This window comes from Ptychodera flava, chromosome 16 (genome assembly GCF_041260155.1).
Source record: "Ptychodera flava strain L36383 chromosome 16, AS_Pfla_20210202, whole genome shotgun sequence".
NCBI lineage: Eukaryota > Metazoa > Hemichordata > Enteropneusta > Ptychoderidae > Ptychodera > Ptychodera flava.
In genome coordinates this window covers 36,060,156-36,085,290 of record NC_091943.1, presented here as the reverse complement: position 1 = coordinate 36,085,290, position 25,135 = coordinate 36,060,156, and the positions used below count along the sequence as shown (strand labels likewise).

The following is a 25,135-nucleotide window of genomic DNA, read 5'->3' as shown; positions in this document are numbered from 1 at the left end:
ATCACGGTACTCAGTCAAGAGCGGACAATGTAACCTTTGGATGATAAAAATTACAAACGACCTCAAAAGAGGGATAAAACTGCAGCAAGTGAAAGTAAAAACAGTAAAATATTGGTCGACCCGCGGTAGATACAATACTTGTTAAAAGGCAGAGGATAAAAACTGCAATAGTTAAAACAAATACAGTAAAATACTGACCTACCAGCGGGAAATAAAACGTCAGTGTGTTTTTAATCTTTGCGATTTGCAAGTGCTTTATTTCCCGCTGGTCGGTCAGTGTTACAGTATATGTTTTAACTATTGCAGTTTTTATCCTCTGCCTTTTAACAAGTATTGTCTATCCCGCTGGTCGGCCATTATTTTACTAACTTTTGGCTGTCCAATTTGCCCTGCTACCCATAACATGAGCCATAACATGATAAATACCTCTTCTTTTGAATTTCTCTGCTGTTTATCTTTTTATCTTTATCATTATATCTTTTGTTGATTGCAATCTTTGACGCCAACGTGCTAATTTAATCTTGCAACTAATTTAACTAATGCGACAATGAAACTGACAGCACATTATTCATGCAACGTCATTTAACGTAGTATGCACCTCGAACGTGAAAGACTTAAACTTTTGCTCAAACTTTCATCAAGGAATCTTTCAAACATTCTCTTGCAAAATCAGGGATAAAATTCATGGGTCATTGTCCAAATTTAGTACTAGGGAAACAAATTGTCCAAGATTTACCGACATTTGAAATTCAAAATGGCCGCCATCCCTGTGTTAACTCTATGAGAAATATTAAATGTTCGATTTTCTAAAAACTAAGACGATAAAAATTACTCTTTTTCCAAGGGCTTCAAACTGAGTACCCACAAGTGGTAGATCAGAAAAGATTTGAGAGTTCGACAATCTGTCCCCGAGGCGCATTTATACCTAACATGTGGTCCTGAAATATTTCTCGTCCAAAGCACATTTTTATCACAAAAATGCAGTTACAGAGATGTGCTTTTCAGTTTTTTTTATATCACATGCAGCTCATTTGTTTAACCTATTATATATTCTTCACATATAAAAATTACAGAGATTTCAAACCGGTTTCGACATGTATCATTTCGATTAAAATAATTTACCACACAGCCTTACTAATTGCCATGAATGTCGAGCAAATGTAAAGCAAATTTAGCAGTTGACGCATGTTCATAGTTTACCGGTTTTTAGGTTTCCAATCGCTTGGAAACTTTGCTAAATAAACAATAGTTGCGTGCCCTCGTTTACACATACAACTACTTCAGTCACGGTCACCAGTTTCAGGTCAGTCGCAATTTTAAACTTTGGTTATCCTTAGGAAAAGTTTAGATATGTTGTGCATAGCAACAAAGTCCTTGTATGAACCCGATAAGGGTATCTGCAGACGACACATCCCGTCCTTTTTAGTTATGTGCTATTTCCCGTTTCCAATTACCTTTTATCCCAATACAACAATATGTACATAACACTGTCGACAGGTTGACTGATATTTAGCCAAACACAAATTTTGGTCATCGGAAATACTCAATTAAAAAGTAGACAGATCGTCGACAACTAGCAAGGTAATTAAAACAATCCGTTACAGTGAGTTCTTGTTCAGTTGAAGCCAAAAAGGTAAGGACAGGAAGTCATCCAAGTATAGGCCTTAATTCTTGCAATGAACAGGGAACATTCTTAATTTCTATGCCTCATGTCTTAGCATTTGTTGATATATTCCTCTGTTTATCAGCTGTAAAACTATAAGGACTTTCTACCTAAGTACGGTCCGTTCTTTGGAAGTTTGGAAGACTTTAAGGGGAGGAAGCGGGCCTTTGAAAGCAATTCTTCACTGAACAGAAAACACATTTAATTTCTATGCTTCAAGTCTTATCATCCGTTGATATCTTCCTTTTTATTACATAGGACTTTGAACCGAAGTACTGTCCGTTCTTTGGTAGTTTGGAAGATTTTGATGATCTGCTTTCACCATGTGGTTTCAAGAAGTATCCACGTACTATTGATGAGTACACCAACATACTCTCACTAAGCACAAAGGAAGAGCACAAAGGTGACACATCGTAATGTTTCGATAATTATTTGTTTTGTTATTGAACTTTTGAAAAGACGTGAGAAAAAGTGGCAAGGTTGTCACTTCGAATCAACTCTGTTGAGCCACTGCTGTCCGCGGATGACAGTCAGAATTTAAAGGCCCGATAGCTGTATCTTTTAGCATTATTTTCTTGATTTTACTTCCAAACTAAAACAAGTTCATGGGAATGTACTCATTGAGGGATGTTTATACAGGTAGAATAAACTGCCCACTGGGACTACATGTGCAATTTTGAGCAAGATAAATAAATGTTTGCCCAAACATAAAATGGCGCCCTCATGCACATAAAGCAAAAACAAAACAAAACCAGTACGCCGTGCATATATGCATCGGAATCTTCACAGATTAACAATAGAGTAGTCAAATATAATGCATTTTGCTGAATGTTTTCCACTTGGACACCATATGCTATGTTTTCTTTGTAATATTACCGATTTTTAAAAATGGTGGGAAATCAAAATAACGATTAAAATTTAAATTTACTTGTCCAATTTTTCAGCGGTAAAAGACTATATCCTTTAAATCTGTAGAATTTAGAAAAAAAAAAGAGAAAATAGAAAGCCTTTTTCAGGTCGACAAATTTCAAGAGATACAGCTACAGGTGCTTTAAAGTTACCATTGAGTTTGAGCATGAAGCATTTGCTGACAATTATACCGTGTCAGACAACACTTTACTTAATAAAAAATGTACTTGTATATAAAAGATTTAAAGCGCCAATCATACAAATGGTGCTAAATCCGGCTCACAAAGCGATTGTTGTAATTTGTTTACTATGTTCACAGGCGGCCTAGACGTTATTAATATTATTGAGTTTTTCTCAGTTTTCTCTAGTATCAGGTCCTTTCCTTCTCTTCATGCTCTGACTGATCGGAGTAAATACAATAAATGATTATATAACCTAGTTTAGCCTCTTGAATCTTTATTTATTTTACACCCCATTACAAAGACGTTTATCTCTCATATACACATCTTGTAATTAATTAGTCAACACAGCTAATTATGCTAATCCGTAGACTTACCAGGGATTTCATGGGTTGTGGTTGATCAACATTGCGAAAGATAGGAAAAGTTACTAAAAGGGCATCCTTTTTCATTTACATCTTTATCTTTGGTAGCTCCGTGGTCAGAGCATGAAGAAAAGAGAGGAACTGATACAAGGGAAAGTGAGAAAAACTCAATAATATTAATAACGTCTGGGCCACCTGTGCTTTGTTGGTAAATTAGCACATGATAAGCCCATTTCTCTAGGCTCTGTTGTTTGAAGAAAGAATTTAGTTAAATAATTACCAGGAAAAAGTTACTTACCATAACGTCAATAATTGACTTGCATTCAATAGAAAAGCACCACTCGTTTAATTTTGCAAGGACCGCAAAAACCTTTCTCTTGAAAAAATAAAGCGTAATGTTTTCAATTCAATTGCATTAAACGTTTGAGTATGTTTTCTACCGTAGGACTTATTTTTCGTCTTTTTTATCATGTTTTCTGTTTAATAGATTTCTTGAGACCGTTATTGACACACTTGGACTTTATACCAGAGGATTTAAAGGAAGAGTTTCTTGAGGACTGTTTTCAACTGTTCCGTCGAGTATCACCAAATACTGAACACAAGGAATACGATGCACTCGTTTGGCGTTTTGATACTTTTGATGTAAAATTGGAAAAATAAGTTTTTTTTCTCGTCTACCCCTACTGCAAGAGGAAAGTGCATTCTCCGACCAAGCATTTCCCCAGCCGAAACACCCCTTTTAATTCAACTATCTGCTATATTGCCGATGATAAATAGCAAACAGTTATGAAACTCTCTGCTTTTTAATTGATTTTGATTCGATACAACATCGATATTGTTGACATTTATTGTGTTCCACCTCAAGCGGTTAGGCATTCTTATTCACGTGTTTGTATTTAAAAACAAATGCTTCGTAAATTTGAGAGAGAGAGAGGGGAGAGAGAGAGAGAGAGAGAGAGAGAGAGAGAAGGAGAGAGAGAGAGAGAGAGAGAGAGAGAGAGAGAGAGAGAGAGAGAGAGAGAGAGAGAGAGAGAGAGAGGAGAGAGAGAGAGAGAGAGAGGGAGGGAGAGAGGGAGAGAGAGAGGGGGGAGGCGCGTTCAAAACGCTCTTCCTGTAGAAAGTCTCATCCTACTGAACGACGTTGCTGCCTTCTGAGGTTTATTTGCTGTATGTGATGAGATGACTCCATTATATTATAAGGCTATGCGATTATATTCTTACGTTACATCAATATCTGATTAAGTGATTTCATTATATCATACGATTTAGTGATGTTCGTATATGATCAGCGAATGTCATTGTATGATAAGGTAAGGTCTTTATGTAATAAGGTAATGTAATTATATTATAAGGCTATGTACATATATGATTTGATATTGTCAACATATGATCAGGAAACGCGTTTATATTCTTAGGTTGTGTCATTATATGATTAGGTAATGTTAATATATGGTTAGGTAACATCAATATATAAATAGACAGCGCCTTTATATTACAATTAATGACAATATATGATTAAGTAATGCTAATATGTGGTTAGATACCAGCAATTTATAAATAGAATATGCCTTTCTATTATAAGGTGATGTCAATATCTGATTAGGTAGTGTCTATATATTATGTGCACACGCCATTATTAGGATGTGTAACGTCTCTATATCATAAGTTAATGTCAATATATGATTAGGTAGTGTCTATATATTATGTGCACACGCCATTATTAACATGTGTAACGTCTTTATATTGTAAGGTAATGTCAATATGTGATTAGGAAGTGTCATTGTATTATGTGCACACACCATTATTAGGATGTGAAACGTCTCTATATTATAAGTTAATGTCAATATATGATTTGGTAGGGTCTATATATTATGTGCGCACGCCATTATTAGGATGTGTAACGTCTTTATATTATAAGGTAATGTCAATATATGATTAGGTAGTCACTGTGTCTTTATATTATGTGCGCACGCTATAATTAGAATGTGTAACGTCTTTATATTATAAGGTAATGTCAATATATGATAAGATAGTCACTGTGTCATTATTATGTGCAGCTTTACCTGCCGGTAAAAATGCTGCGGGTTAAGGTGACATTTGTTTTGATCGTTTTGCAGTGATGTTTGCCACGTAAAATGTTACAGATTTTAATAGTTTGCTCCATGACTTCTCGGACTAGATATTCAACAGATCAAACGTATAACACACGTTTGTGTTGTGAAAAGTTTGTGTCTCTGACTTTTTAGTTGCCTTCTCATAACTGCATCCAAGTTACAGATTCTACGAGTTACAGACAAAGAGCTTATATTATAAGATTCTCAAACAAAGGAAGAACAGGGCATATTTGAATCGCATTTTTGAATTATTTTCGGCATAATGTACGGTGAGTAAAAACACTACAGTATTTTTTGTGATGAAACTCTCTTTAGCTTCTTTTCTCTCCAAACTATTGGTCACCATTGTCGGCAGGCAACGTTGTCGGCAGCTTTACCTGCCGATAAAGGTGCTGCCGATTAAGGTGATATTTGCTTCCATCGTTTTACAAAATCATAAATAAAAGTAAAAAAGGCAATTTTGCAGAGGTACTGTTCGGTGCATAAATATTGAAAATACGGAAGGAAGACCCCTCTACGTCTAATTTGCACTGATCAATCTCCCGATGTTATCTTTGTGAACATCACTGGTGGCCATTGGGACGCTGTTTGAGAACCCCACAACTGTGCACTGTACCGTGATTATATAAAATGTTACCTCCCCATTCTCTATTCCACATTTTCTCATCACCAGTTTTACCATAGGTTTCTTGCAGACAAATGATGTGAAAACCCTTTTACGGCACCAATTAAAAATAAGATTTCGTTTGGTTCTTTCCCGTAGACCTCCAATATTCAGCGTGAATATTTTGCAAGATATAAATTAAATTAACGCACTGTCACACACACACACACACACACAATACAAAATAATGGATTGTGGATTGGTATGATTGCGATTATTTTCTTGATATAAACCGATCTTGGCCTTACCCTCACAACAGCATCGCTGATCCGTGGACTTTCGCGCAAGCCGGATTTAACTGAAGCATTGCAGATTGTCGAAAGAATGCTTGAAAATTATCTTTTCTTCTGGAGGATTTCAATTGGCGTTGGAGGAGATCGGTTGGCTTTTCTAGAACTAAGCCTTGTGAAGAAGCGTACAAATTGTTTTTTTTTTCCTGCCTGGAATTGTTCGATGATAGAAATATGTCGTCCGGCGTTTGTGACTTCACCTGTTTCTGTTGCCGCTCGTCGATATTCTTCTTGTCAAACTTCCTTTATTCGACTTGGAATAATGCACTGCTGCTGTTGTTATAAGATTTGCTGTTGATTGAATGATGTCCTCCATAGACATGTCGATGATTTTTTCCGCTTCTCTAACGCGCTTAGAATAGCTTTCCACGAACTCATCAAGTGCTTTTTCATTTTGACCTGCTTTCGGACAGTTTGCAGCAATGTGGCCAAAGTCTTTACAGTTGTAGCATTGTTTGCCCCTAGGACCAACACGCCCCCTATGTCCATTTTGTTGGCAATCTGATCTAGAGTTTAAACAACAACAGCAACAGCAACAACAAATACAATTAACAAATGTAACACATGTCTATCTTCAAATGATACAAACTTTCCATTGGAAGTAAAACATACCTCTTACGTGTGATGAGGAAAATTCTCATCAAACTGGGAGGAATAAACACACAAAATTCATGTCTAAAATTTATAGAAAGATTTCAAAATGTGTTTTGTTTGGAAGGAGACAAATTTTCAATCATTATTTTTGTCCATACTGAATATCATAGATGTTGGTGGAGATAGGTCTTTCTCAACTCTAGGATATTAGACTAAGTTTCCATAGTGTCGGCTTCCTTACTTCAGGTTAGATTTTTTTAGCTTAGATGAAAGACTGAAGGCACGGCATTTTCCCTAAAACTGTTGATCCCTGTCAGTATCTTCACACCATCTTCTCTTTTACAGTGCGCACCTCACAGCTTAGTTGTACTGGTACCTGTTGATGAACAACAAAGATTCTTACAACTGGATGACCCTTAAATACAAGATGCTATCTGCTGCACACATTAAATCACCTGGCGCTTCAATTCACAAGTCCCAACACTTCGAGTTTACAATAGCTTTTTATTTTGGATCTGAGTTATGTGTACAGGCATGATATTTTCTCTATCACTTTTACAAGTGATGCGCTCTATGCAGTAAACAGATCAATCAGACAACCCTCCGAGCCGTTGCATATCAGCAAAAATTACGGTATACTATGCTTTGAACCAATGGAGACTTTAACTTGAAAGAGAAAAAGATGTGACAACTTACTTTTAAAGTGGTAACATTGCTCATTCACTAGCACCAATATTTGACCACAACTTACCAAATTCGTTATAGTCCACAAGGCTGACACACAGCGTATCGCTCTGTGACAGCGGAATAACAAAACAAACCAAAAATCCAAAACGTTTAAGTCATGGGCTTACCTTTGAAAGTAGAGTCAATTCTTAAAAGAAATACTCGATTTCAACAAGATATTGCACCTTAGCGAGGGAAAACATGGTTTTCTGTTTGTTTGTTCGGCAAGTGATAGTTTTTGGCCTTTTCCATGTATGTGCTATTCATTGAACAGGGAACAGGCGCTTTGAGTTTCGTGGCATACACAGAAAAATGGAAGCTACGACACGGCTTTGCCCTTCTAGATCACAAACTCCACACAGTATGACGTTTACAGTTGGATAAGAATGTACCTGAATACCTCTTGTGTTTTATTTACAAAGTTTGAAACTTGTGAAACAGAATTGAGTCACGATTTCGGTGTAAACATTTCAGAATAGAAGTTTCCGCATCTGTTGCATACGTATCTACCTACGCAAGACAATTGATATTTAGGTGACCAGGAGGATTTTGACCGAAATCGGAACTAATCAGGATTAGCATGTGTCAGAGTTGGACATCGAATGGCAAATGTATATTTATCTATCGATCTATGGTGATCATCGTTACTGCACTGATGAACGTCGAATGGTTTTGGCTCTGTGGAGGCAAAACCGTGTCATACTCCCTTTTTCACTGTCTGAAACTGCAAATGTAAACTCATATCGCCTGTGGGAAAGGGTAGCGTCGAAAATACTATTCAACCTTGATTTTACAACGACATAAGATGCCAAGCTTTATATATAGTATACAGTTGCGTGGCCCTGTGAAAAAGTCGGACAGCAAACTTCTTCTGAGGTTAATGAGTCAACCTGTTCCAACACAACATTTGGAGTCGTGTATTGAAGCTCGCCACTGTTAGAGTTAGATTCTTTACTGGCTCCTATACTGAAAACTTGGAGCTGATACTCCCTTTCTAACAATGAGAAAGCAGTTTTGCACAAGGACAAAACCTTTTAGCCTTATCGTACAAGGTGCATGGGCACGGGCGAGACCAGTGTACGAGGCTTTATCAGTTTGCCGAATATGCGATATTCGAACGATCAAGAGATCTGCTGTCTTACATGAGCTATCACAGCCATGCAGCTAAAGTGCGTTTAACTATAAACCGAAAAAAATAAAGCCAATTTTGTGAGGTTTTAATACCTTTCTTGGTTCTCAGAGACTTGTCTGCTACGCTCTGCCCATGCCGTGAAGGAGACACCTGTTAAAAACATCATTTATTGAAACACCGTATAACTATTACAAGAGTACTTGCAGAGCAGAAAAATATTGTATAAATTAAATTTATGGTACTCTGAAGAGACAAATAGTATTCACAATAATAATACAGGTACTAGATATTCATGTCTCTGCGTCCATCGTATGCTACAACAGATTCCTGTAATATATACGTGACATAACATGTCCGACAAGCGACCTAAGAAGAGTATAGTGTCGATGTCGTGTCCAAGCATACGTAATGAGTGATAAAAACATAAATGATGTTGTAGCCTAAACTGAATGACTCAAAATGGTGTACTATCATTGTTGTTTAATCAAAATTTGAACAAATTGAAGCCGAGTTGTTGTATTCTTTGGACCAAGGGCGATGACATAATCATGTGTTTCTTACATGAAGAGATTATGTATGCAGAAAGGCCCCGTGACAGGAGTGTAACTATTGTGCGGGTCGTGCGGGCTGCGGGTCAGTGCAGGCTACTCCTTTCTGGCCAGTTTTTAGGTTGCAGGTCGCTGAGGGCCAGTGCAGGTTGCTACGGGCCAGTGCAGGCCACTCCTTTCTGGCCAAATTTTAGGTGCGGGTGACTGCGGGCCACTCCTTTCTGAGTCTGAGCAGTTTATTACAAGTTGTGGGTCACTGTCGGCCATTATTTTCTTAGAGGTTTTCAGGTTGCTTTGGGGTACTGGAGGTTGCAAAGTGCTGGTTGCTGCCACTGCATTAAATTTTTGTATAATTTCTGACATTTTTTTCAAATTCCTTATCTAATATCTCAATAAAAATAGGGAAACCAGTTGCACCTGTCTTTCCTGAAAAATGATATTATTCTTGTCTTTGAAGAACAGGTGTAGGCCACCTCAGTTTGTGATTTGTTTGCATTGAAAAGCAGAGTATTTTCAGCACCTCTGAAATTTTAGTTCTGATGTTATTCAAACAGAAATGTTGCATGTCATCTGTACACTTTTATCAAATAATAATAACTGATAATTTACAGTGTAAAATATTACAAATGTGTTGAAGAGAAAACAGACATGGAACAGGAAACATTCAAGCATGCAAATCAAGAGAAATTGTGGGTAATATACTGTACTGCGAGTAATAAAACAAACGGCTTACTCCTGTTATGCATGAGGTCGTTGATGGCGCACTCAGACCAGCATCCTCGATCAATAGATGAAACCCGGAAGTGTAATTATCGGCAAAGATGTTGTATTTTTCGTGGTATCCACGAAAGGAAATATGTCCTTAAAGGAACAACGTGTTTTTTATGGTTCATTTTATTTCAAGACACAATTGCACTCGAAGATAACCTCATTTCTATTGTTTTCGGGCGACCAGCGAATGGACCCGAATCAACCCGCACTGTGACCCGCAATTTGACCCATAGACCCGCAAGATAACGATATCCAATACTGCCGTACCCTTAGTGTACGCCAGTTGACCTTTCACTTACGGTGTATACCACAGTCGTTTGGAGAGCTATTCAGCGCTGGGACTATTCGCCCCATAGACGAGTATACAGAAGCGAGAAATACTGTAAGGTGACCGGAATGTTGCTCACGCTTATGTTTTAGCGACGTGTCCGTCGAATTCGGCCGAAAATCACACGAAACGAGCGTTTGTGAAGCAAATCAAGTACCAGGTATGAATTTTGAGAATGATAGGGAACGGTCGACGGTTACATGATAGATGAACTTGCTACTTTTCACGGTAAAATCGAACGTCGAAGATGACATGGTGGCACAATCCCTATACGAAATAGCCATTTCATTTCCTGACTTGGGGTATTTCTCGCTTCTGCACACTCGTCTATGGGGCGAATAGTCCCAGCGCTGAATAGCTCTCCAGACTGGGGTATTTCTCGCTTCTGCACACTCGTCTATGGGGGAATAGTCCCAGCGCTGAATAGCTCTCCAAACGACTGTGTGTATACCTAGCTATTCTTCTAGATGCATAGCACACAGCTAAGTCGTGTAACAAGTCCCTTACCGTGACTTGACTTACGAATTCAGTTGCCACATAAGTATTTATTTATATAATGGCTGAATACAACAAAAATACTCTAAAAAGTACACATTACCTCGTACTGTGTTCAGATTTTCGTGAAATAATCACACATGTGACCGTTCGAGCTCATTTCCACGCCCAGCTTGCTCGAACGGAGAGACATAATTCAGCCATATTGCTTGTCTACTTCAAGAACGAGGCTCCATCGTTTATAAATTATGCATCTTTGGGTAGTCCGTGCAGGCTGTCTACAGATATGAATGAGAACAGTTGGGCATGTTACTCAAGGAACCGAAAAGGGCAACACGGTGTTGGTCTACGGTTGTTATCTCTGTGGAAAGATGAATGGAAGAAGGGTGACGTTGTGTTAGACATCGGTTGTGGAACAGGAGAGTTGACCAAGATGATAGCAGAAAATGATGATGTCAATCAAGTTATAGGTAAGGAATGGCAAGGGTCAGTAAAGCGTAGGAGCCACAAAACATTAAATAGCCGTCCCGGCATCGGCAGTCGGTGCATCGTCCGAGCCAGCGCCAGGGCCCGAAACGACTGTCACCCGTCGAAAAACAAAGGCGTGATGTTTTCTGGGTAGTTTCTATAAGTGTAGTTTATTCTACGTTTCGAAGTTCTCTTCCGTAGCCTAATCACCTAGGCTAGGGAAGAGAACGTCGAAACGTAGAATAAACTACACTTATAGAAACTAGCCAGAAAACATCACGCCTGTGGTCGAAAAGCCCGACACTTCGAGCATTTTTCCACCAACTTCCAATACCAAAGTTTAAAACTAGTGCATTCATAATTCGGTCAGTTTGCTTTGTCATTTATCGGCGAACAAGTCAACTAGTTCAATGCAAAGGTGACGATGCGATGCTATACTTCAAGTTAACGGGATTGGGAACGGCTTACACTCGGGCCCGCGGACACCAGTTGTGTAGGTACGTTTGACGTTGACCTACATGATCCGCAGGAATTACTGCTGAAATCACTAATGCATTCAAAACGTAAAAACAAAGACCCTGCCGCCAGCACGTCTGATTCTCTGGATTTACTTACTGGTTTACTAGACTTGGTTCAAGTGCGTGATTTGTGAACGTGTGAGTTGGGTGAACGCTTGGAATGCGATGATTTGTGTTTTGTTTTCATGTGAAACGTGTGAGTAGGATTATGTGAACTAGCTGTGATATCGCAGCGGTACTTGTGGCGTGTATCGAACGCGATCGGGTCATTGGGTCATTGCCACAGTCCCGCTGCGAGCCAACGCTTAGGCTTCGTTGGCAGTTTACGACGACACCGACCGGTATCGTAGATTTAGCTCGCAAAATTATAAACTACATTAGCCTTTGAATAAATAAACTTGTATCATCTTTATCACTGACTATCTGAGACTCATTCTGTACGCCTGCTAACTTTCTTGAAGATAAGAACATGTATTTTCGACCATTTTCCCGTGAGCCATCGACGGTTTCTACGATGTTTGCTCGATCGCAAAAGTTCAAATTCAAGCAGGAACCATCGACGACTCGCCGAAAAACGGTCGAAAATACATGTTGTCACGGTCGGGCTCGTTAGCAGGAGTAGAAGATGAGTCTTAGATAGTCAGTGATACAGTAGGTATAATTTTATTTATTGCATGCTTTATCTATTTATAATTTTGCGAGCTAAATCTACGATACCGGTCGGTCTCGTAGTAAACTGCCAACGAAGCCTATGCGTTGGCTCTCAGCGGGACTGTGGCGATGACCTCAATGACCCGAGCGCGTTCGATACACGCCACAAGTACCGCTGCGGTATCACAGCTATATGTGAACGTGTTAAGTGGGGTGAACACTATGCAGGGGACTTTCACCCGGCACAAACTAACTCACTACTGCTATAGCTGCACAGACTAAATAAAAACGCGTTCGATCGCTACGAAAATCTGACCTGGGCTGCCAAATTTTACACGAGGAACTTTTGCAAATCATTTTTTTTTTTGAAAATACACCGACTTGAACAAGTCTCTGGTTTACCTTCGTCCTGTGACACCCTAATGGCTCAAACGGAGATCATTTAGGGACGATTCAGAGTTTACTTCTAGGGGGAGGGTGGAAGATTTTCTATTTTCTGGGTGATTTTTTTCCACGCCCCCCCCCCTAGTAAATTATAGAAAAAATCTATGCCCCCCCCTCATCTTTCCTGTTTTTTTTCATGCCCCCCCCCTAATATATATACATGCATGCTTCTACACGATAGACATATCCAGTCTAACAAGTTGCAGGAACTGTACTGGACATTTAATCGATGATATAACAAATCATTTCAGGGTTATGTGACTATAAAAAGAATGATTTGCAGGACTGTAAGTGGCACACTTTTTGAAAGGGTAGCAATAAACATATCTGGTTGTAAATTTCTGAAGAAAAGTTAATACTAATGTTATGTAGGTCATTTCCCCCACACTCATCATGACCTGAGTTCAATTAGTCTAGAACATTCTCAAGGTCACTGCCCTTGATGACCTCACAACCTTGAATTCAATTAGTCATGTTTGGAATGTTCTGGAAAGTTGATTAGTTGTGTAAGGGAGATAATTTTAGAACAGTAATTAGCATGTCAATAAAAGTTCTAGATTGTTCTTATATGCCTTTATAAAAGGGACGTGCACCGCTTCCAGTCAGACTTTTGGGATCGTGTCTCTTGTGTGTTACTAAACTCCAGCAGTAGTCATTCTCAAGACTTTTCAAGACCTTCACTGTCAACGCTGGATTTATACTGTGGTCTTTGTGCAGCTTCAAGCCTGCAAGCCAAAGGACTGTTCATTCATCCAACTGACTGTTACAACTCTGAGACTGGAGCTTTGCCGTCCCAGCTGAGATAAGTAGTCTGTACACTTTTAAAGCTTGTACTCTGTCCCTAACTTAGCAATTAGTTTTGTTTTCGTAATAAATTTTGTTTAAACGGAAACTGCTGAGTTCACCCTTTTGTTCGTTTTCTCTGCACGTAACAAATTGGGGGCTTGTCCGGGATACGAATATTTTGAGCCGTTTGACAACATTTTGCCTGCCTTTTTTAAAAACTACAGTATTCTGTGAACTCAGCGAAATTTAATCATGGCGGAATTTAAACCAGAGGAAATGGATGACCTTGATCAGGACACATTTGATTCCCTCAGAAAAGACGACCTCATTGCACTGGCCAATTTCCTTAAAGTAGAAGTCAAAAGATCTATGCGCAAGAGGGAAATACAGTACCGTATTGCCAAACATCTAGTTGATTTAGGCCAATTTGAGGAATCCACCCTGAAAGATTATGAGCCCGAGTCTACCTCTGAACTCAGAAAATTAGAATTAGAAATGCAGACAAATTTGGAGATCAAGAAACTAGAATTACAAATGGAAAAAGAGAGACAGGCATTAGAAAAAGAAAAATACAAATGCAATTAGAAATGGAAGAAAGACAGAGAGAGAAAGATAGGCAGGAAAGATTAGAAATGAAACGTTTAGAGCTTGGACAGTCAGGAAATTCTTCCTTCAGACAAGTTTGACATCACTAAGCATTTCAGGCTAGTTCCCCCTTTCCAAGAAAAGGATGTTGATAAATATTTCCTTCATTTTGAGAAAATTGCTCAGAGTCTGAATTGGCCTAAGGAGTCCTGGTCTATGCTTTTACAGAGTGCTTTGGTGGGTAAAGCCAGAGAAATTTACATTCAGTTGTCAGTAGAGCAGGCTTCAAATTATGATTCTGTGAAGGAATTAATTCTCAAGGGTTATGAGTTGGTGCCTGAAGCGTACCGTCAGAAATTTAGGGATTGTGAGAAGGCGAAAGACCAAACTTATGTTGAATTTGCTCGAACAAAAGAACAACTGTTTGATCGTTGGTGTTCTTCGAAAAAGGTTAGTCAGAATTATGACAAATTACGACAGCTTGTTTTGATTGAGGAATTAAAAGGTGCATCAGAAGTGACATCAAGACGTTTATCAATGAACAAATGGCAGATACATTGGAGGTTGCTGCACGTTTGGCCGATGATTATTCATTGACCCACAAATCTTCATTTCTCAGCAAACCATCCCAGTCCTTTTCCTACAGAAACAATGCAGGTAAATTTAACTCGTCCTTTTCATCCAAGAATTTTTCAAAGGACAGTAGAAAATCAAATGACAACAGTTCACAAAATTCAAGTAACACTTCCACATCATCAGATCCCAAGTCTCAATCTCCTTCTGACAAACAGTTTGTACACTTTCTTGTAATTATTGTAAGAAAGACGGCCATTTAATGTCAGAGTGTTTCAAATTGAAAAGAAAACGTGAAGGTCAAAGTGGTCAAAGTGGATCTAAGCCCACCGGCTTTATTTCTTCATCAACTCAATTAGAGTCTAATAATGTGTGTAACACATTTTCTGAGGTTAAACCCCTCTTATCCCCAATTAATGAGGTCAAGGTCAATTCTTCTCAAGATAGCATTATGGGTATTTTCGAGCCATTTATTCATAATGGTTTTATATCACTTTCTAGTGATTTCTCTTCCGCTACCCCTGTCAAAATTTTAAGAGATACCGGGGCTTCCCAGTCTCTTTTGTTGGCAGATACCCTGCCGTTTTCTGAAAAGTCATTTTCAGGTTCTAAAGTTCTTATTAAGGGGGTAGATTGTAATGACTACATTCCTGTTCCTCTCCATAATGTCTATTTGTCTTCGGACTTTGTTTCTGGACCTGTGGCTTTAGGTATTAGGCCTTTTTTGCCTTTTGAAGGGATTCACCTTCTTCTTGGAAACGACCTTGCTGGGGACAAGGTCATTACTAATCCACTTGTGACTGATAATCCTAGTTTAGATCAGGATCCAGAGCCAATTGAACAAGAGATACCCGATTTATTTCCTTCATGTGCCATTACTCGAGCCATGTCAAAGAAAACTTCCGAGAATCAAAATACTCTCAAAAATAATGTCACAGATGTTGACTTAAATGACACCTTTCTCAGTCAGGTGTTTGACACGGATCATTCCGTTATCCCTCGTGGATTTGAAACTTCCAGTAAAACTTCTGCTGACCAAAGTCAGACATTTTCTAGATCAAATCTCATTGCAGAACAACACAAAGACCCAGATATTTTGTCTTTGTTTGACAGGGTAGATGATGAAGGTAAAACTTCAGATAGCTCTGTTTCCTATTATACAAAATCTGGTATTCTCATGCGTAAATGGAGACCTCCAGATGTTTTGGTTGATGACGATTGGGCTATAAAACATCAAATTGTGGTTCCAAAGCCCTACCATGCTGAAATATTGCACCTGGCCCATGAAACCCCCTGGGCTGGTCACTTAGGAGTCAGGAAAACTTATCATAAAATTCTCAGTCACTTTTATTGGCCTAATCTCAGGCAGGATGTAGCACATTTCTGTAAAACTTGTCACACATGTCAAATGGTAGGAAAGCCAAATCAGACTATTCCAAAGGCCCCTTTACAGCCAATTCCTGCATTTCAAGAACCATTTAGTAGGATACTAATAGACTGTGTTGGGCCCCTACCAAAAACAAGATCAGGAAATGAGTACATGCTGACAATAATGTGTACATCAACTCGGTTCCCAGAAGCCATACCACTGAGAAATATAAAGACAAAGACTATAGTGAGAGCTTTAGTCAAATTTTTCACTTTATTTGGCCTCCCTAAATGTGTCCAGTCCGATCAAGGCTCCAACTTTATGTCTGGTATTTTTCAACAAGTAATGGATCAGCTAGGCATTAAACAGTATAGGTCATCCGCCTATCATCCAGAAAGTCAGGGTGCTCTTGAGCGATTTCATCAAACTTTGAAAAACATGATTAGGACTTACTGTTTTGACACAGAGAAGCAGTGGGATGAAGGAATTCATTTTCTGCTCTTGCTGTTAGAGAGTCAATTCAGGAGTCTCTTGGTTTTAGCCCATTTGAGCTTGTATTTGGACATACAGTCCGTGGCCCACTTAAGCTCGTTAAAGAGAAATTCCTGTCTGACGACGATGATTGTCTAAATATTTTGCAATATGTGTCAGATTTTCGTACAAAACTCTCTAAAGCATGTGAATTAGCCAGAGAAATCTTGAGTCATCTCAGCAGTCAATGAAAACCAGATATGATAAAAGCACCTCAAAACGGAAGTTTGAACCAGGTCAAAAAGTTCTTGTTCTACTTCCAATTCCTGGCAAACCACTCCATGCTCGTTACTTTGGGCCATATCTAATTGATAAGAAATTGAGTGATTTAAATTACATCATAATAACACCTGACAGGCGAAAACAAAAACAGCTATGTCACATAAATATGCTTAAGCCATATTTGGATAGGGATAATCCTACTATAACTCAGCCTGTCAGTGCAGTCAGTTCAAGCCATTATGAAGATAGTGATACTGAAACTGACTTGAGTGAAAATACTCTAAACTCAAAGCTGGGCTCGGTCAAGCTTCAGAACTCAGAAATCCTGGAGAAGCTGGAGTCTACAAAGTTGGCACACCTCCAGCCAGAACACCAACAACAGCTGAAAGAACCAATCCATGAACATTTGTTCCAAGATGTTCCAACGAGGACAAACATCATCTACCACAACGAAGATGTCTGCGACAGTAATCCAGTGGAACAACATCCAGACGGACTGAATCCTGCGAAAGCGGAATATCTCCAGGAGGAGGAAGCCAAGTATTTGCCGAACAATGACTTTATCGAACTCAGTAAAAATAACCGGACTTTGCCGTGCATACTTTATGCCAAATTCAGTGCCATTTCAAGTTTTCCAACAACAAATTGCAAGAAGATAGTCATGGGACATCCTGTTTGCTACTTTTCACGCAAATTTAACAAATCTCAGAGAAACTACTCTACAATTGAAAAAGAGTGTTTTTTTGATATTAGCTTTACAGCATTTGAAGTTTATGTTACTTCTTCAAATCAGCCAATAGTGGTTTATATTGATCACAACCCTCTTGTATTTCTACAGAAATTTAAAGGCAAAAATCAGAGATTGCTTAGATGGAGTTTAATGTTACAGGAGTTTAATCTTGACATTAGACATATCAAAGGCAGAGACAATTTAATTGCAGACTGTCTCTCTCGTATTTAGAGTTTATTGTTGTTCACTTTCAAGAAGTTTTACTTTAGAGTAAAACAAAATTTGAGTACTTAAATCCTTTTCAAGATTACATTTGTAAAAGAAAGATTTTTCTTTGAAAATTTTCTTTTTTTTGAAGAGGGGGTGTGTTATGTAGGTCATTTCCCCCACACTCATCATGACCTGAGTTCAATTAGTCTAGAACATTCTCAAGGTCACTGCCCTTGAGACCTCACAACCTTGAATTCAATTAGTCATGTTTGGAATGTTCTGGAAAGTTGATTAGTTGTGTAAGGGAGATAATTTTAGAACAGTAATTAGCATGTCAATAAAAGTTCTAGATTGTTCTTATATGCCTTTATAAAAGGGACGTGCACCGCTTCCAGTCAGACTTTTGGGATCGTGTCTCTTGTGTGTTACTAAACTCCAGCAGTAGTCATTCTCAAGACTTTTCAAGACCTTCACTGTCAACGCTGGATTTATACTGTGGTCTTTGTGCAGCTTCAAGCCTGCAAGCCAAAGGACTGTTCATTCATCCAACTGACTGTTACAACTCTGAGACTGGAGCTTTGCCGTCCCAGCTGAGATAAGTAGTCTGTACACTTTTAAAGCTTGTACTCTGTCCCTAACTTAGCAATTAGTTTTGTTTTCGTAATAAATTTTTGTTTAAACGGAAACTGCTGAGTTCACCTTTTGTTCGTTTTCTCTGCACGTAACACTAAATATGAATACTTTTTTCGTTATGTCTCACTGATACATATGATGCACACAAAGACAAGCAAAGATGTCAGTAAGAAATGGTGAACAGAAAATCAGAGGAGCAGATAATCGGCAAAGTGATATATATCTTGAAGTTTAATGGTACATCATTTGCAGATATCCAGATATTTCTGGAAAGTGAGATGTACATGTACATGCACAAGTTCAGCATACATTTTCATTTGATGATGCTGAATATTTGCAGACTCACAGTGAAAGTTTTAAACATTAGGAATTAAAATTGGTGAAAGCCAACTTGTTTTTAATTTTCTCTTTTGTTCTAATTTGGTTGTCATAAAACCAAGTAGCTGCCACTGAAAGCAACAATGGTGAGGAATATTTTAGAACATTTCTTGAACAAAACACCTTATCCAAAACATGAATTCACATGTTATTCTGCTCATTCCATTTACAATCCAATGTTCATATTAAAATGCAGATAACCCTGTGTAAGTCAAAGTTCACATTTTGTCAGCAGTATTTTTCAAAATTGACAGAGCATTCATATTGCAAATTTTTTTAACAAACTTTAATTTTAAAATAGTCATGATGCGCATGTTTTCAGATGACATGAAACAATAGATGTTAATTTGTTTTTTTGCCTTTTCTGCCAGCCGCCACTGAGAAATCTTTGATTACACATATCAGAATGAATGGGACACAAAAGTATTAGCATCAATAAACAATGTGTAAGCCTATCCACATTTCTCCTAGCCTCATACACATTGAGATCACTTCTTGGACTACAGCAAATTTCTTGTGTACACAATATTTCAACAATCCGACACCATAGCATTGATGCAGTGCCACATGATCTTGTGGATGCACATACAGCATTATTGGAAAATCAACCCTTTTGTAAATTTTTCAACATATATTTTTAACAGTAACACATAATATTTTTATTTTTAACATTAAAAAACTATTCGCTGAAAAGCAACTTGAAGATGAGACTGCCATAAATTTATTTTCAAAAAAGTTTATAGTAGATGTAAGCACTGTAAAAAATTATGCAGAACATTTAAAAAATTCAGAAAGGGTAAAATTGATGAGAATGAAACATAGAAAAAAGGAGCAGAAAAGAAGAGAGGATAAAAAATACGAGGACTATGACTGGTTAAAGTTGCTCTTGAGTGGGAACCTTCAAGATTTAAACGTAAAAGAATTAGATAAATACCTTGATAAACATAAATTACCAAAACAAAAAATATTGAAAGCTGAAAAAGTTCAAATTATGATAACCGCACATATACATGCGCAACCTTCATTCAATTTAAGAAAACTGTCAGGGAAAGATATTGTAACAACTTATGTCACAGATGAGTCAGAGTCAGATAGCAGTGACTCTGAATTGGAAACCTCTGTCAATGGAGTCATTGAGAGTGATGATGATGGTGTTGGTTCTGAATATGAGTGTGACACAGACACTGACACTGACAAAATCCCAGAGAACCAACGTGACCATGTTACTTTAAGAAGTGGCAGAGTAGCAAGTCGTTTTGTTTTGAATTAAGGTGGAGCTGCATGTTGCCAACACAGTTTTTTTCAAAGCAATATTTCTCATCAAAGATGACAAGGAAACCCCCTCATACTATATATTTTCAAAAAGCAGAGACTCTAAAGTTTAGTATGGTAGCAGTAGTTTACTCAAAGGATGAAGTGGGTGTATATTTGGGGTAAAAAACCTCAATTTGGTATTTATGATAAAAATTAATTTAAGTCAAAAACTAAACAGTATTTTCTGAAATGTAATATTTCACTTGAAAGGAGAGTATATATAGAAAAATACAACTATTTTATTTGGCATTATCCATCCTCATTTTAAAATTGTAGGGGTTTAAAGACTGACACTCTAATAATTGATTAAAAATCATGATCAGCAAACTTAAAATGCCTCTTATTCAAAATGCCTCTTATTAAAAATGTAAGAGCTTTATTGCTAAACAAAACCAATTGATAGTCATTTTGTTATATAGCATTTAAAAAAAATAATGTGAAATTTCAGAAAATTTGACGCAGCTTGATTGGAGTTAAATTCTTTGGAAATTTTGAAATTGGGAGTCAAAAGAAGCCAAGAAATCGGGTGATTTGCATACATTTGCATAAATTAACACTTCTTTATCATGCAACTTTCAACTGCTTTACAAATATGTGAACAAGGTAAACCCAACCTTAAAAAGACATTTGCTGTAATTTTTAGCATTTGTTCAATGTTCATCTCTGTGTATCAACATTTGTTTGTTATTCTATCACTACATAGAACACCCAATTCTGTATTTAGCAACATACCAGTGTGAACATAAATGACCATTGTTATTGTTGATAAATGAATTCTAGTCTGGACTTGATCCGAGATCTCTTTTCAACAAAAACAACCCTGACTGTTCACTGTATGTTTTGTGTTGACATGCTAAATACAGGACATTTCATGACGCTTCAGGGAGGAGAACAAGATACTGCAGTAGATGCATAAAACAAACCACTGTGAATATTACCAAATTTGGCAGCTAAAGGAGTTTAACTAAACATGTTGAGTTTATCTGTCACCCAGATAGCAACAGTACTGTAGATTTCCCAGAATTCATTATGCTTTCCCTCGGAGATACTTGAGTGAAGTCTACCATATCTCCCATGTGTAGACAAATTCACAGACTATTTATCAAAATTTTGAAAACGTACTCTTATACACAGCATTCTTCTCAATTCTCATTTTAAATAATTTGGAAAATTATGCATAATTGAGAGAGGAGATAGCATTTTTGTGAAATTTGCCACAGATTGTGTCCTCAGCCATACAGAATAATGTGATGGAAAGTAGGGAGACTAGTTGCACCTGTTTTATGAAAAAAAAGGATATTGATATTTTGCAATGGAAGAGACAAAAGAAATTTGCATGCTAAGTTTTCTCAGAGAATGACCCCTTCAGTTTGTCATAACTTGCTGCCCAAAAAGCATGGCATTTGTAGTACCTAAAGAATGTGACTTTTATGATTGTTTGCAGTTATTTTGAAACTTTCACTGAAATATCTAAACGTACTTTTACTAGATATTATTTAAAAATTATTTTGATTCTGCACACTAGTGCTTACATGCAGAAATGAAAAAGTTTTTAGAAAAGTAACCTTCAAGGATACAAATCATAGAGAATTGTGGGTAATTTATTGTACTGTGGTAGCGTCTATGGTTCTCTTTTGTAGAGATCAGAAATTCTGGGCAAATATTGAATTCATGGGTTTTTTTTCTTGGCCCCCCCTAAAAGATTGTGGTATTTTTGTCTGCCCCCCCCCCTAAATTTTCTTGGGAAAAATGGGTGGCCCCCCTGAAAATCCTCCACCCCCCCTAGAAGTAAATTCTGAACCGTCCCTTAGGAGTGGGAAGGCAATCTTGCCAGAGTTACAGGATTTGATTGTCGTGCATGGAAATCTCACTGCGTGGTGGGGATAAAGTTACTTGCGATTTTCTCGACACTCAGAGAGGTGGCGAAAAGTTCCGTTTCAGCTAGATAGCTGTGGGTCCATAGCTGTGGTGTTTTCGGACGGGATATCTGACTTTTACGTGCTGGTTTTGACTTTTACGTTTTTAACCCCGCCACCACAGCGGGGTTCATAACATAAAAGTCAAAACCAGCGTGTAAAAGTCAGAAATCCTGTCCGAAAACACAGCTATGGACCCACAGCTACGTTTCAGCGATCATGGATTACGAAATGTATGGCAACGCTTTGTATCGTGTGAAGCATTAGATATCTCTCAAAGAAAAAAGACGAATTACATGGCGATGACGAATATGGCGATAGTGCAGAAGATGTCTCAACCAGTGCCGTCGCACGAGGTGTGAGAAGCCGATGGTCAGTTGGGAAATGGACTTTTAAAAAACTAACACCAGTAGCCTACGAAAAATTCACCGATGAGAATATATTGGGATGAATATGTGATTTTTTTCTGAACAACACCCAAACACGATCCGGTTCTTGCATATTTCACAAAGTCCTAGTCAATGTTTTCGAGCCATGCTTCTAGTTATTTGGCCATGCTTCTATTTATTATTTATACTTTGTATACCTTGTATACTTATACTTATATTTGGAATTGGCAATAAAGTAAAGTTATTTCTCCCGCGGCGTGTCGATATTCTGTTCGGGTAAATCCTAGCTGTTCATCGTCGCACAATTTTACAATTTTTCCAAAGATGAACGACAGAATGGCCGCCGGCCGCGCCAGTCGACAGGACCACAATGTCTGAACGACGTCTGAGAAATGGTTGATTTTGAAATTTTGAGGTCAAAATTGGAATTGCTTTGGCGGTGAACTTCGCTATTTCGCGCCACGATCTTTTGAGTTTGGCGGGTTGATGTTTTCACTTGACAAGTTGAGCGACAGCTGGGAATATCTTGCGGTAAGACGCGCTCGCGGCTGGGCCTTTGTTTTGACCTGACGTTTTGAACACATCAGTGATTTCAGCAGTATCTTTTGAGCAAACTTTTGGTGGTACTTGTAGTTGAGTCATTACATTTGCTAACTCTGGTTAGGTTTCCTAAATATCAAACCAATAAATTTTAACATGCCACGTTGTTTCTTCGACAGCGACCACAACAAGTACAGTGAGCAGTGACAGTTCGCGAGCTCGGGCGCTGGGCCCGGGTCATACCACAGGGAATAGAGTAATCTTGTTGTTGTTGTTGTTTGTTGTTGTTGTTGTTGTTGATGGTAATGATGATGATGATGACGATAATAAAAAATATTAAAAAACAATGTGTCATTCCTTGCTGTTGTTTGTCGATGTTGTAGATAATTGTAAAAGAAAACTGTAATCGTGACAAAAAAACGACGTAGGTCGCCCAACGTCACTCCCGTCATAGCCCAACGTCACTCCCGTCATAGGACGGGAGTGACGTTGGGCGACCTACGTCGTCTTTTTTTCACGATTACGGTTTTCTTTTATGGATGGATGGATGGATGTGTCTGTGTGTGTTTGTATGTGTGTGTCTGTCCGTCAACATCAAAAACTCACGACCCGCTGCATTTTTTAGCTTGGTATTTAGTGTGGTGCAATCCTGGGCTATAGACGGGATTTTTTTGCGAATGAAGTTTGAATTGCCCAAATTATGAAAATGAGCTTAAAAATCTTAAAATGGTCAAAAATTAATAACTCAAAAGCCATTGTTTTGATTGCTTTGAAAATTAATGTGAAAGTACCTTAGGTGGACCTTATACAGTTATATGTATATCGTGAAGATATCTTGAATTTTGTACTTTTGCTGAATTTTCTGGTTATTTTTGTCACATTTTAAATGAAATTCTTCTTCTCTAAAACCGCTGGCCCAATTGCTCTCAATTTTGGGTTGGATATCTGCGTTGGTGTTACCCTTCTAATTTGTTGAAACTACGACAGAATTTGCAAAATTACCGTTTGGGGGCAATTTTTGTCAATTTTGGTCAAAAATTGGTAAAAAATATGTTTTCTTTATAACTACTGGACAGACAGCTTTTTATATTTAGTGTACAGATGTCCCGGGATGACAATAGCTGGATATGTGAAAATTGTCCTGAAATATGCAAATTTACATTTTTAATACTATTTTGTCATTTTCAGTCTAGAAAACGTATTTTAAAGACAATTTTGTCATTTTTGGTCAAGAAAATTTGTTCTCAAAACTACTTGTCTGATAGCTTTGTAATTTGGTTTAAAAGTCCCGAAGGATGTTATAAGTTAGATAAATTATCTGCTCAGTGTTTGTAAACCCCAATTTCTATAATTTAGGTAATTTTCTCAATCTGTGACCTTAAATGACCTATACCAACCCAGGATATGTTTTGAGACAGTGGTTAAGGCTGCGAACATAATTTTGTCATACTTGGTATCAATTTGTAGCGAAATTGATCCATAAAACAAAGCTAAGGTTAATTTTTTATTGCGGACAATTTATGCAGCTTTTCCATGTAAGACACACAAGAACTGATAAGAAGTTTGGATCCAGGATAATTCCAGATGTCATAATCGCCCCCTCAGTGGAAGGTATTACATTCGAATGACAGCACTGATAGCATTAAAAATCCCCAAGGTTGTCAATAGCTCACCTACTTTAATTTCCTGCCGCCTGGCCATTTTAGCTCTTTATGTAAACGCGGTCAGTACCAAAGGGTAGAGAATTTGATATCCGAGGGAGAGGGTGTACAAGATCGATTAGGTAGCAATCACTTTTTATCTGGTCCTTTGTACATTATTTTTCCCCACTCTCCCACCTTTTCTTTTTGTCAAGCCTTCTCTGGCTGATTTTTTAATTCACATTTGCTAATGTGTGTAGAATTTGCTAGTCCCATTGCTATAAAAGTTGATATGCCTGTTTCTAAAATTGACCCCAAGTACCTAAGTTGCATACCTTATTTGTTTTTGTCATTCTTGTTTTTCCAGTTGTACTGTGTAGAAATCATTGTCATAACATCAACATAGATAGAATTTTGCTGCGCTGAACAGATAGAAACAAAATTCATCGTTGACCTTTGG

The 25,135-nt window shown here is 37.9% G+C and overlaps 2 protein-coding genes across 3 annotated transcripts in view; both read left to right on the top strand.

Annotated features, from left to right (window-relative positions):
- LOC139114711 (juvenile hormone acid O-methyltransferase-like) overlaps window positions 1-4,056 on the top strand; it is an 88,729-nt gene extending 84,673 nt beyond the window's left edge. Inside the window, exons 4-5 of the mRNA XM_070676584.1 lie at window positions 1,922-2,066; window positions 3,604-4,056. Of these exons, the coding sequence (XP_070532685.1) occupies window positions 1,922-2,066; window positions 3,604-3,776 (318 nt within the window). The 3' untranslated portion in view covers window positions 3,777-4,056. The remainder of the gene's footprint in view (window positions 1-1,921; window positions 2,067-3,603) is intronic.
- Window positions 4,057-11,057: 7,001 nt separating this feature from the next.
- Window positions 11,058-25,135, top strand: part of LOC139114710 (juvenile hormone acid O-methyltransferase-like) — a 29,666-nt gene continuing 15,588 nt past the window's right edge. For both annotated transcript variants that reach the window (XR_011547932.1, XM_070676583.1), the window contains exon 1: window positions 11,058-11,248. Coding sequence is in view for 1 of the 2 variants with exons in the window: in XM_070676583.1 (XP_070532684.1) it covers window positions 11,065-11,248 (184 nt within the window). In the remaining variant the exon portion in view is untranslated. The remainder of the gene's footprint in view (window positions 11,249-25,135) is intronic.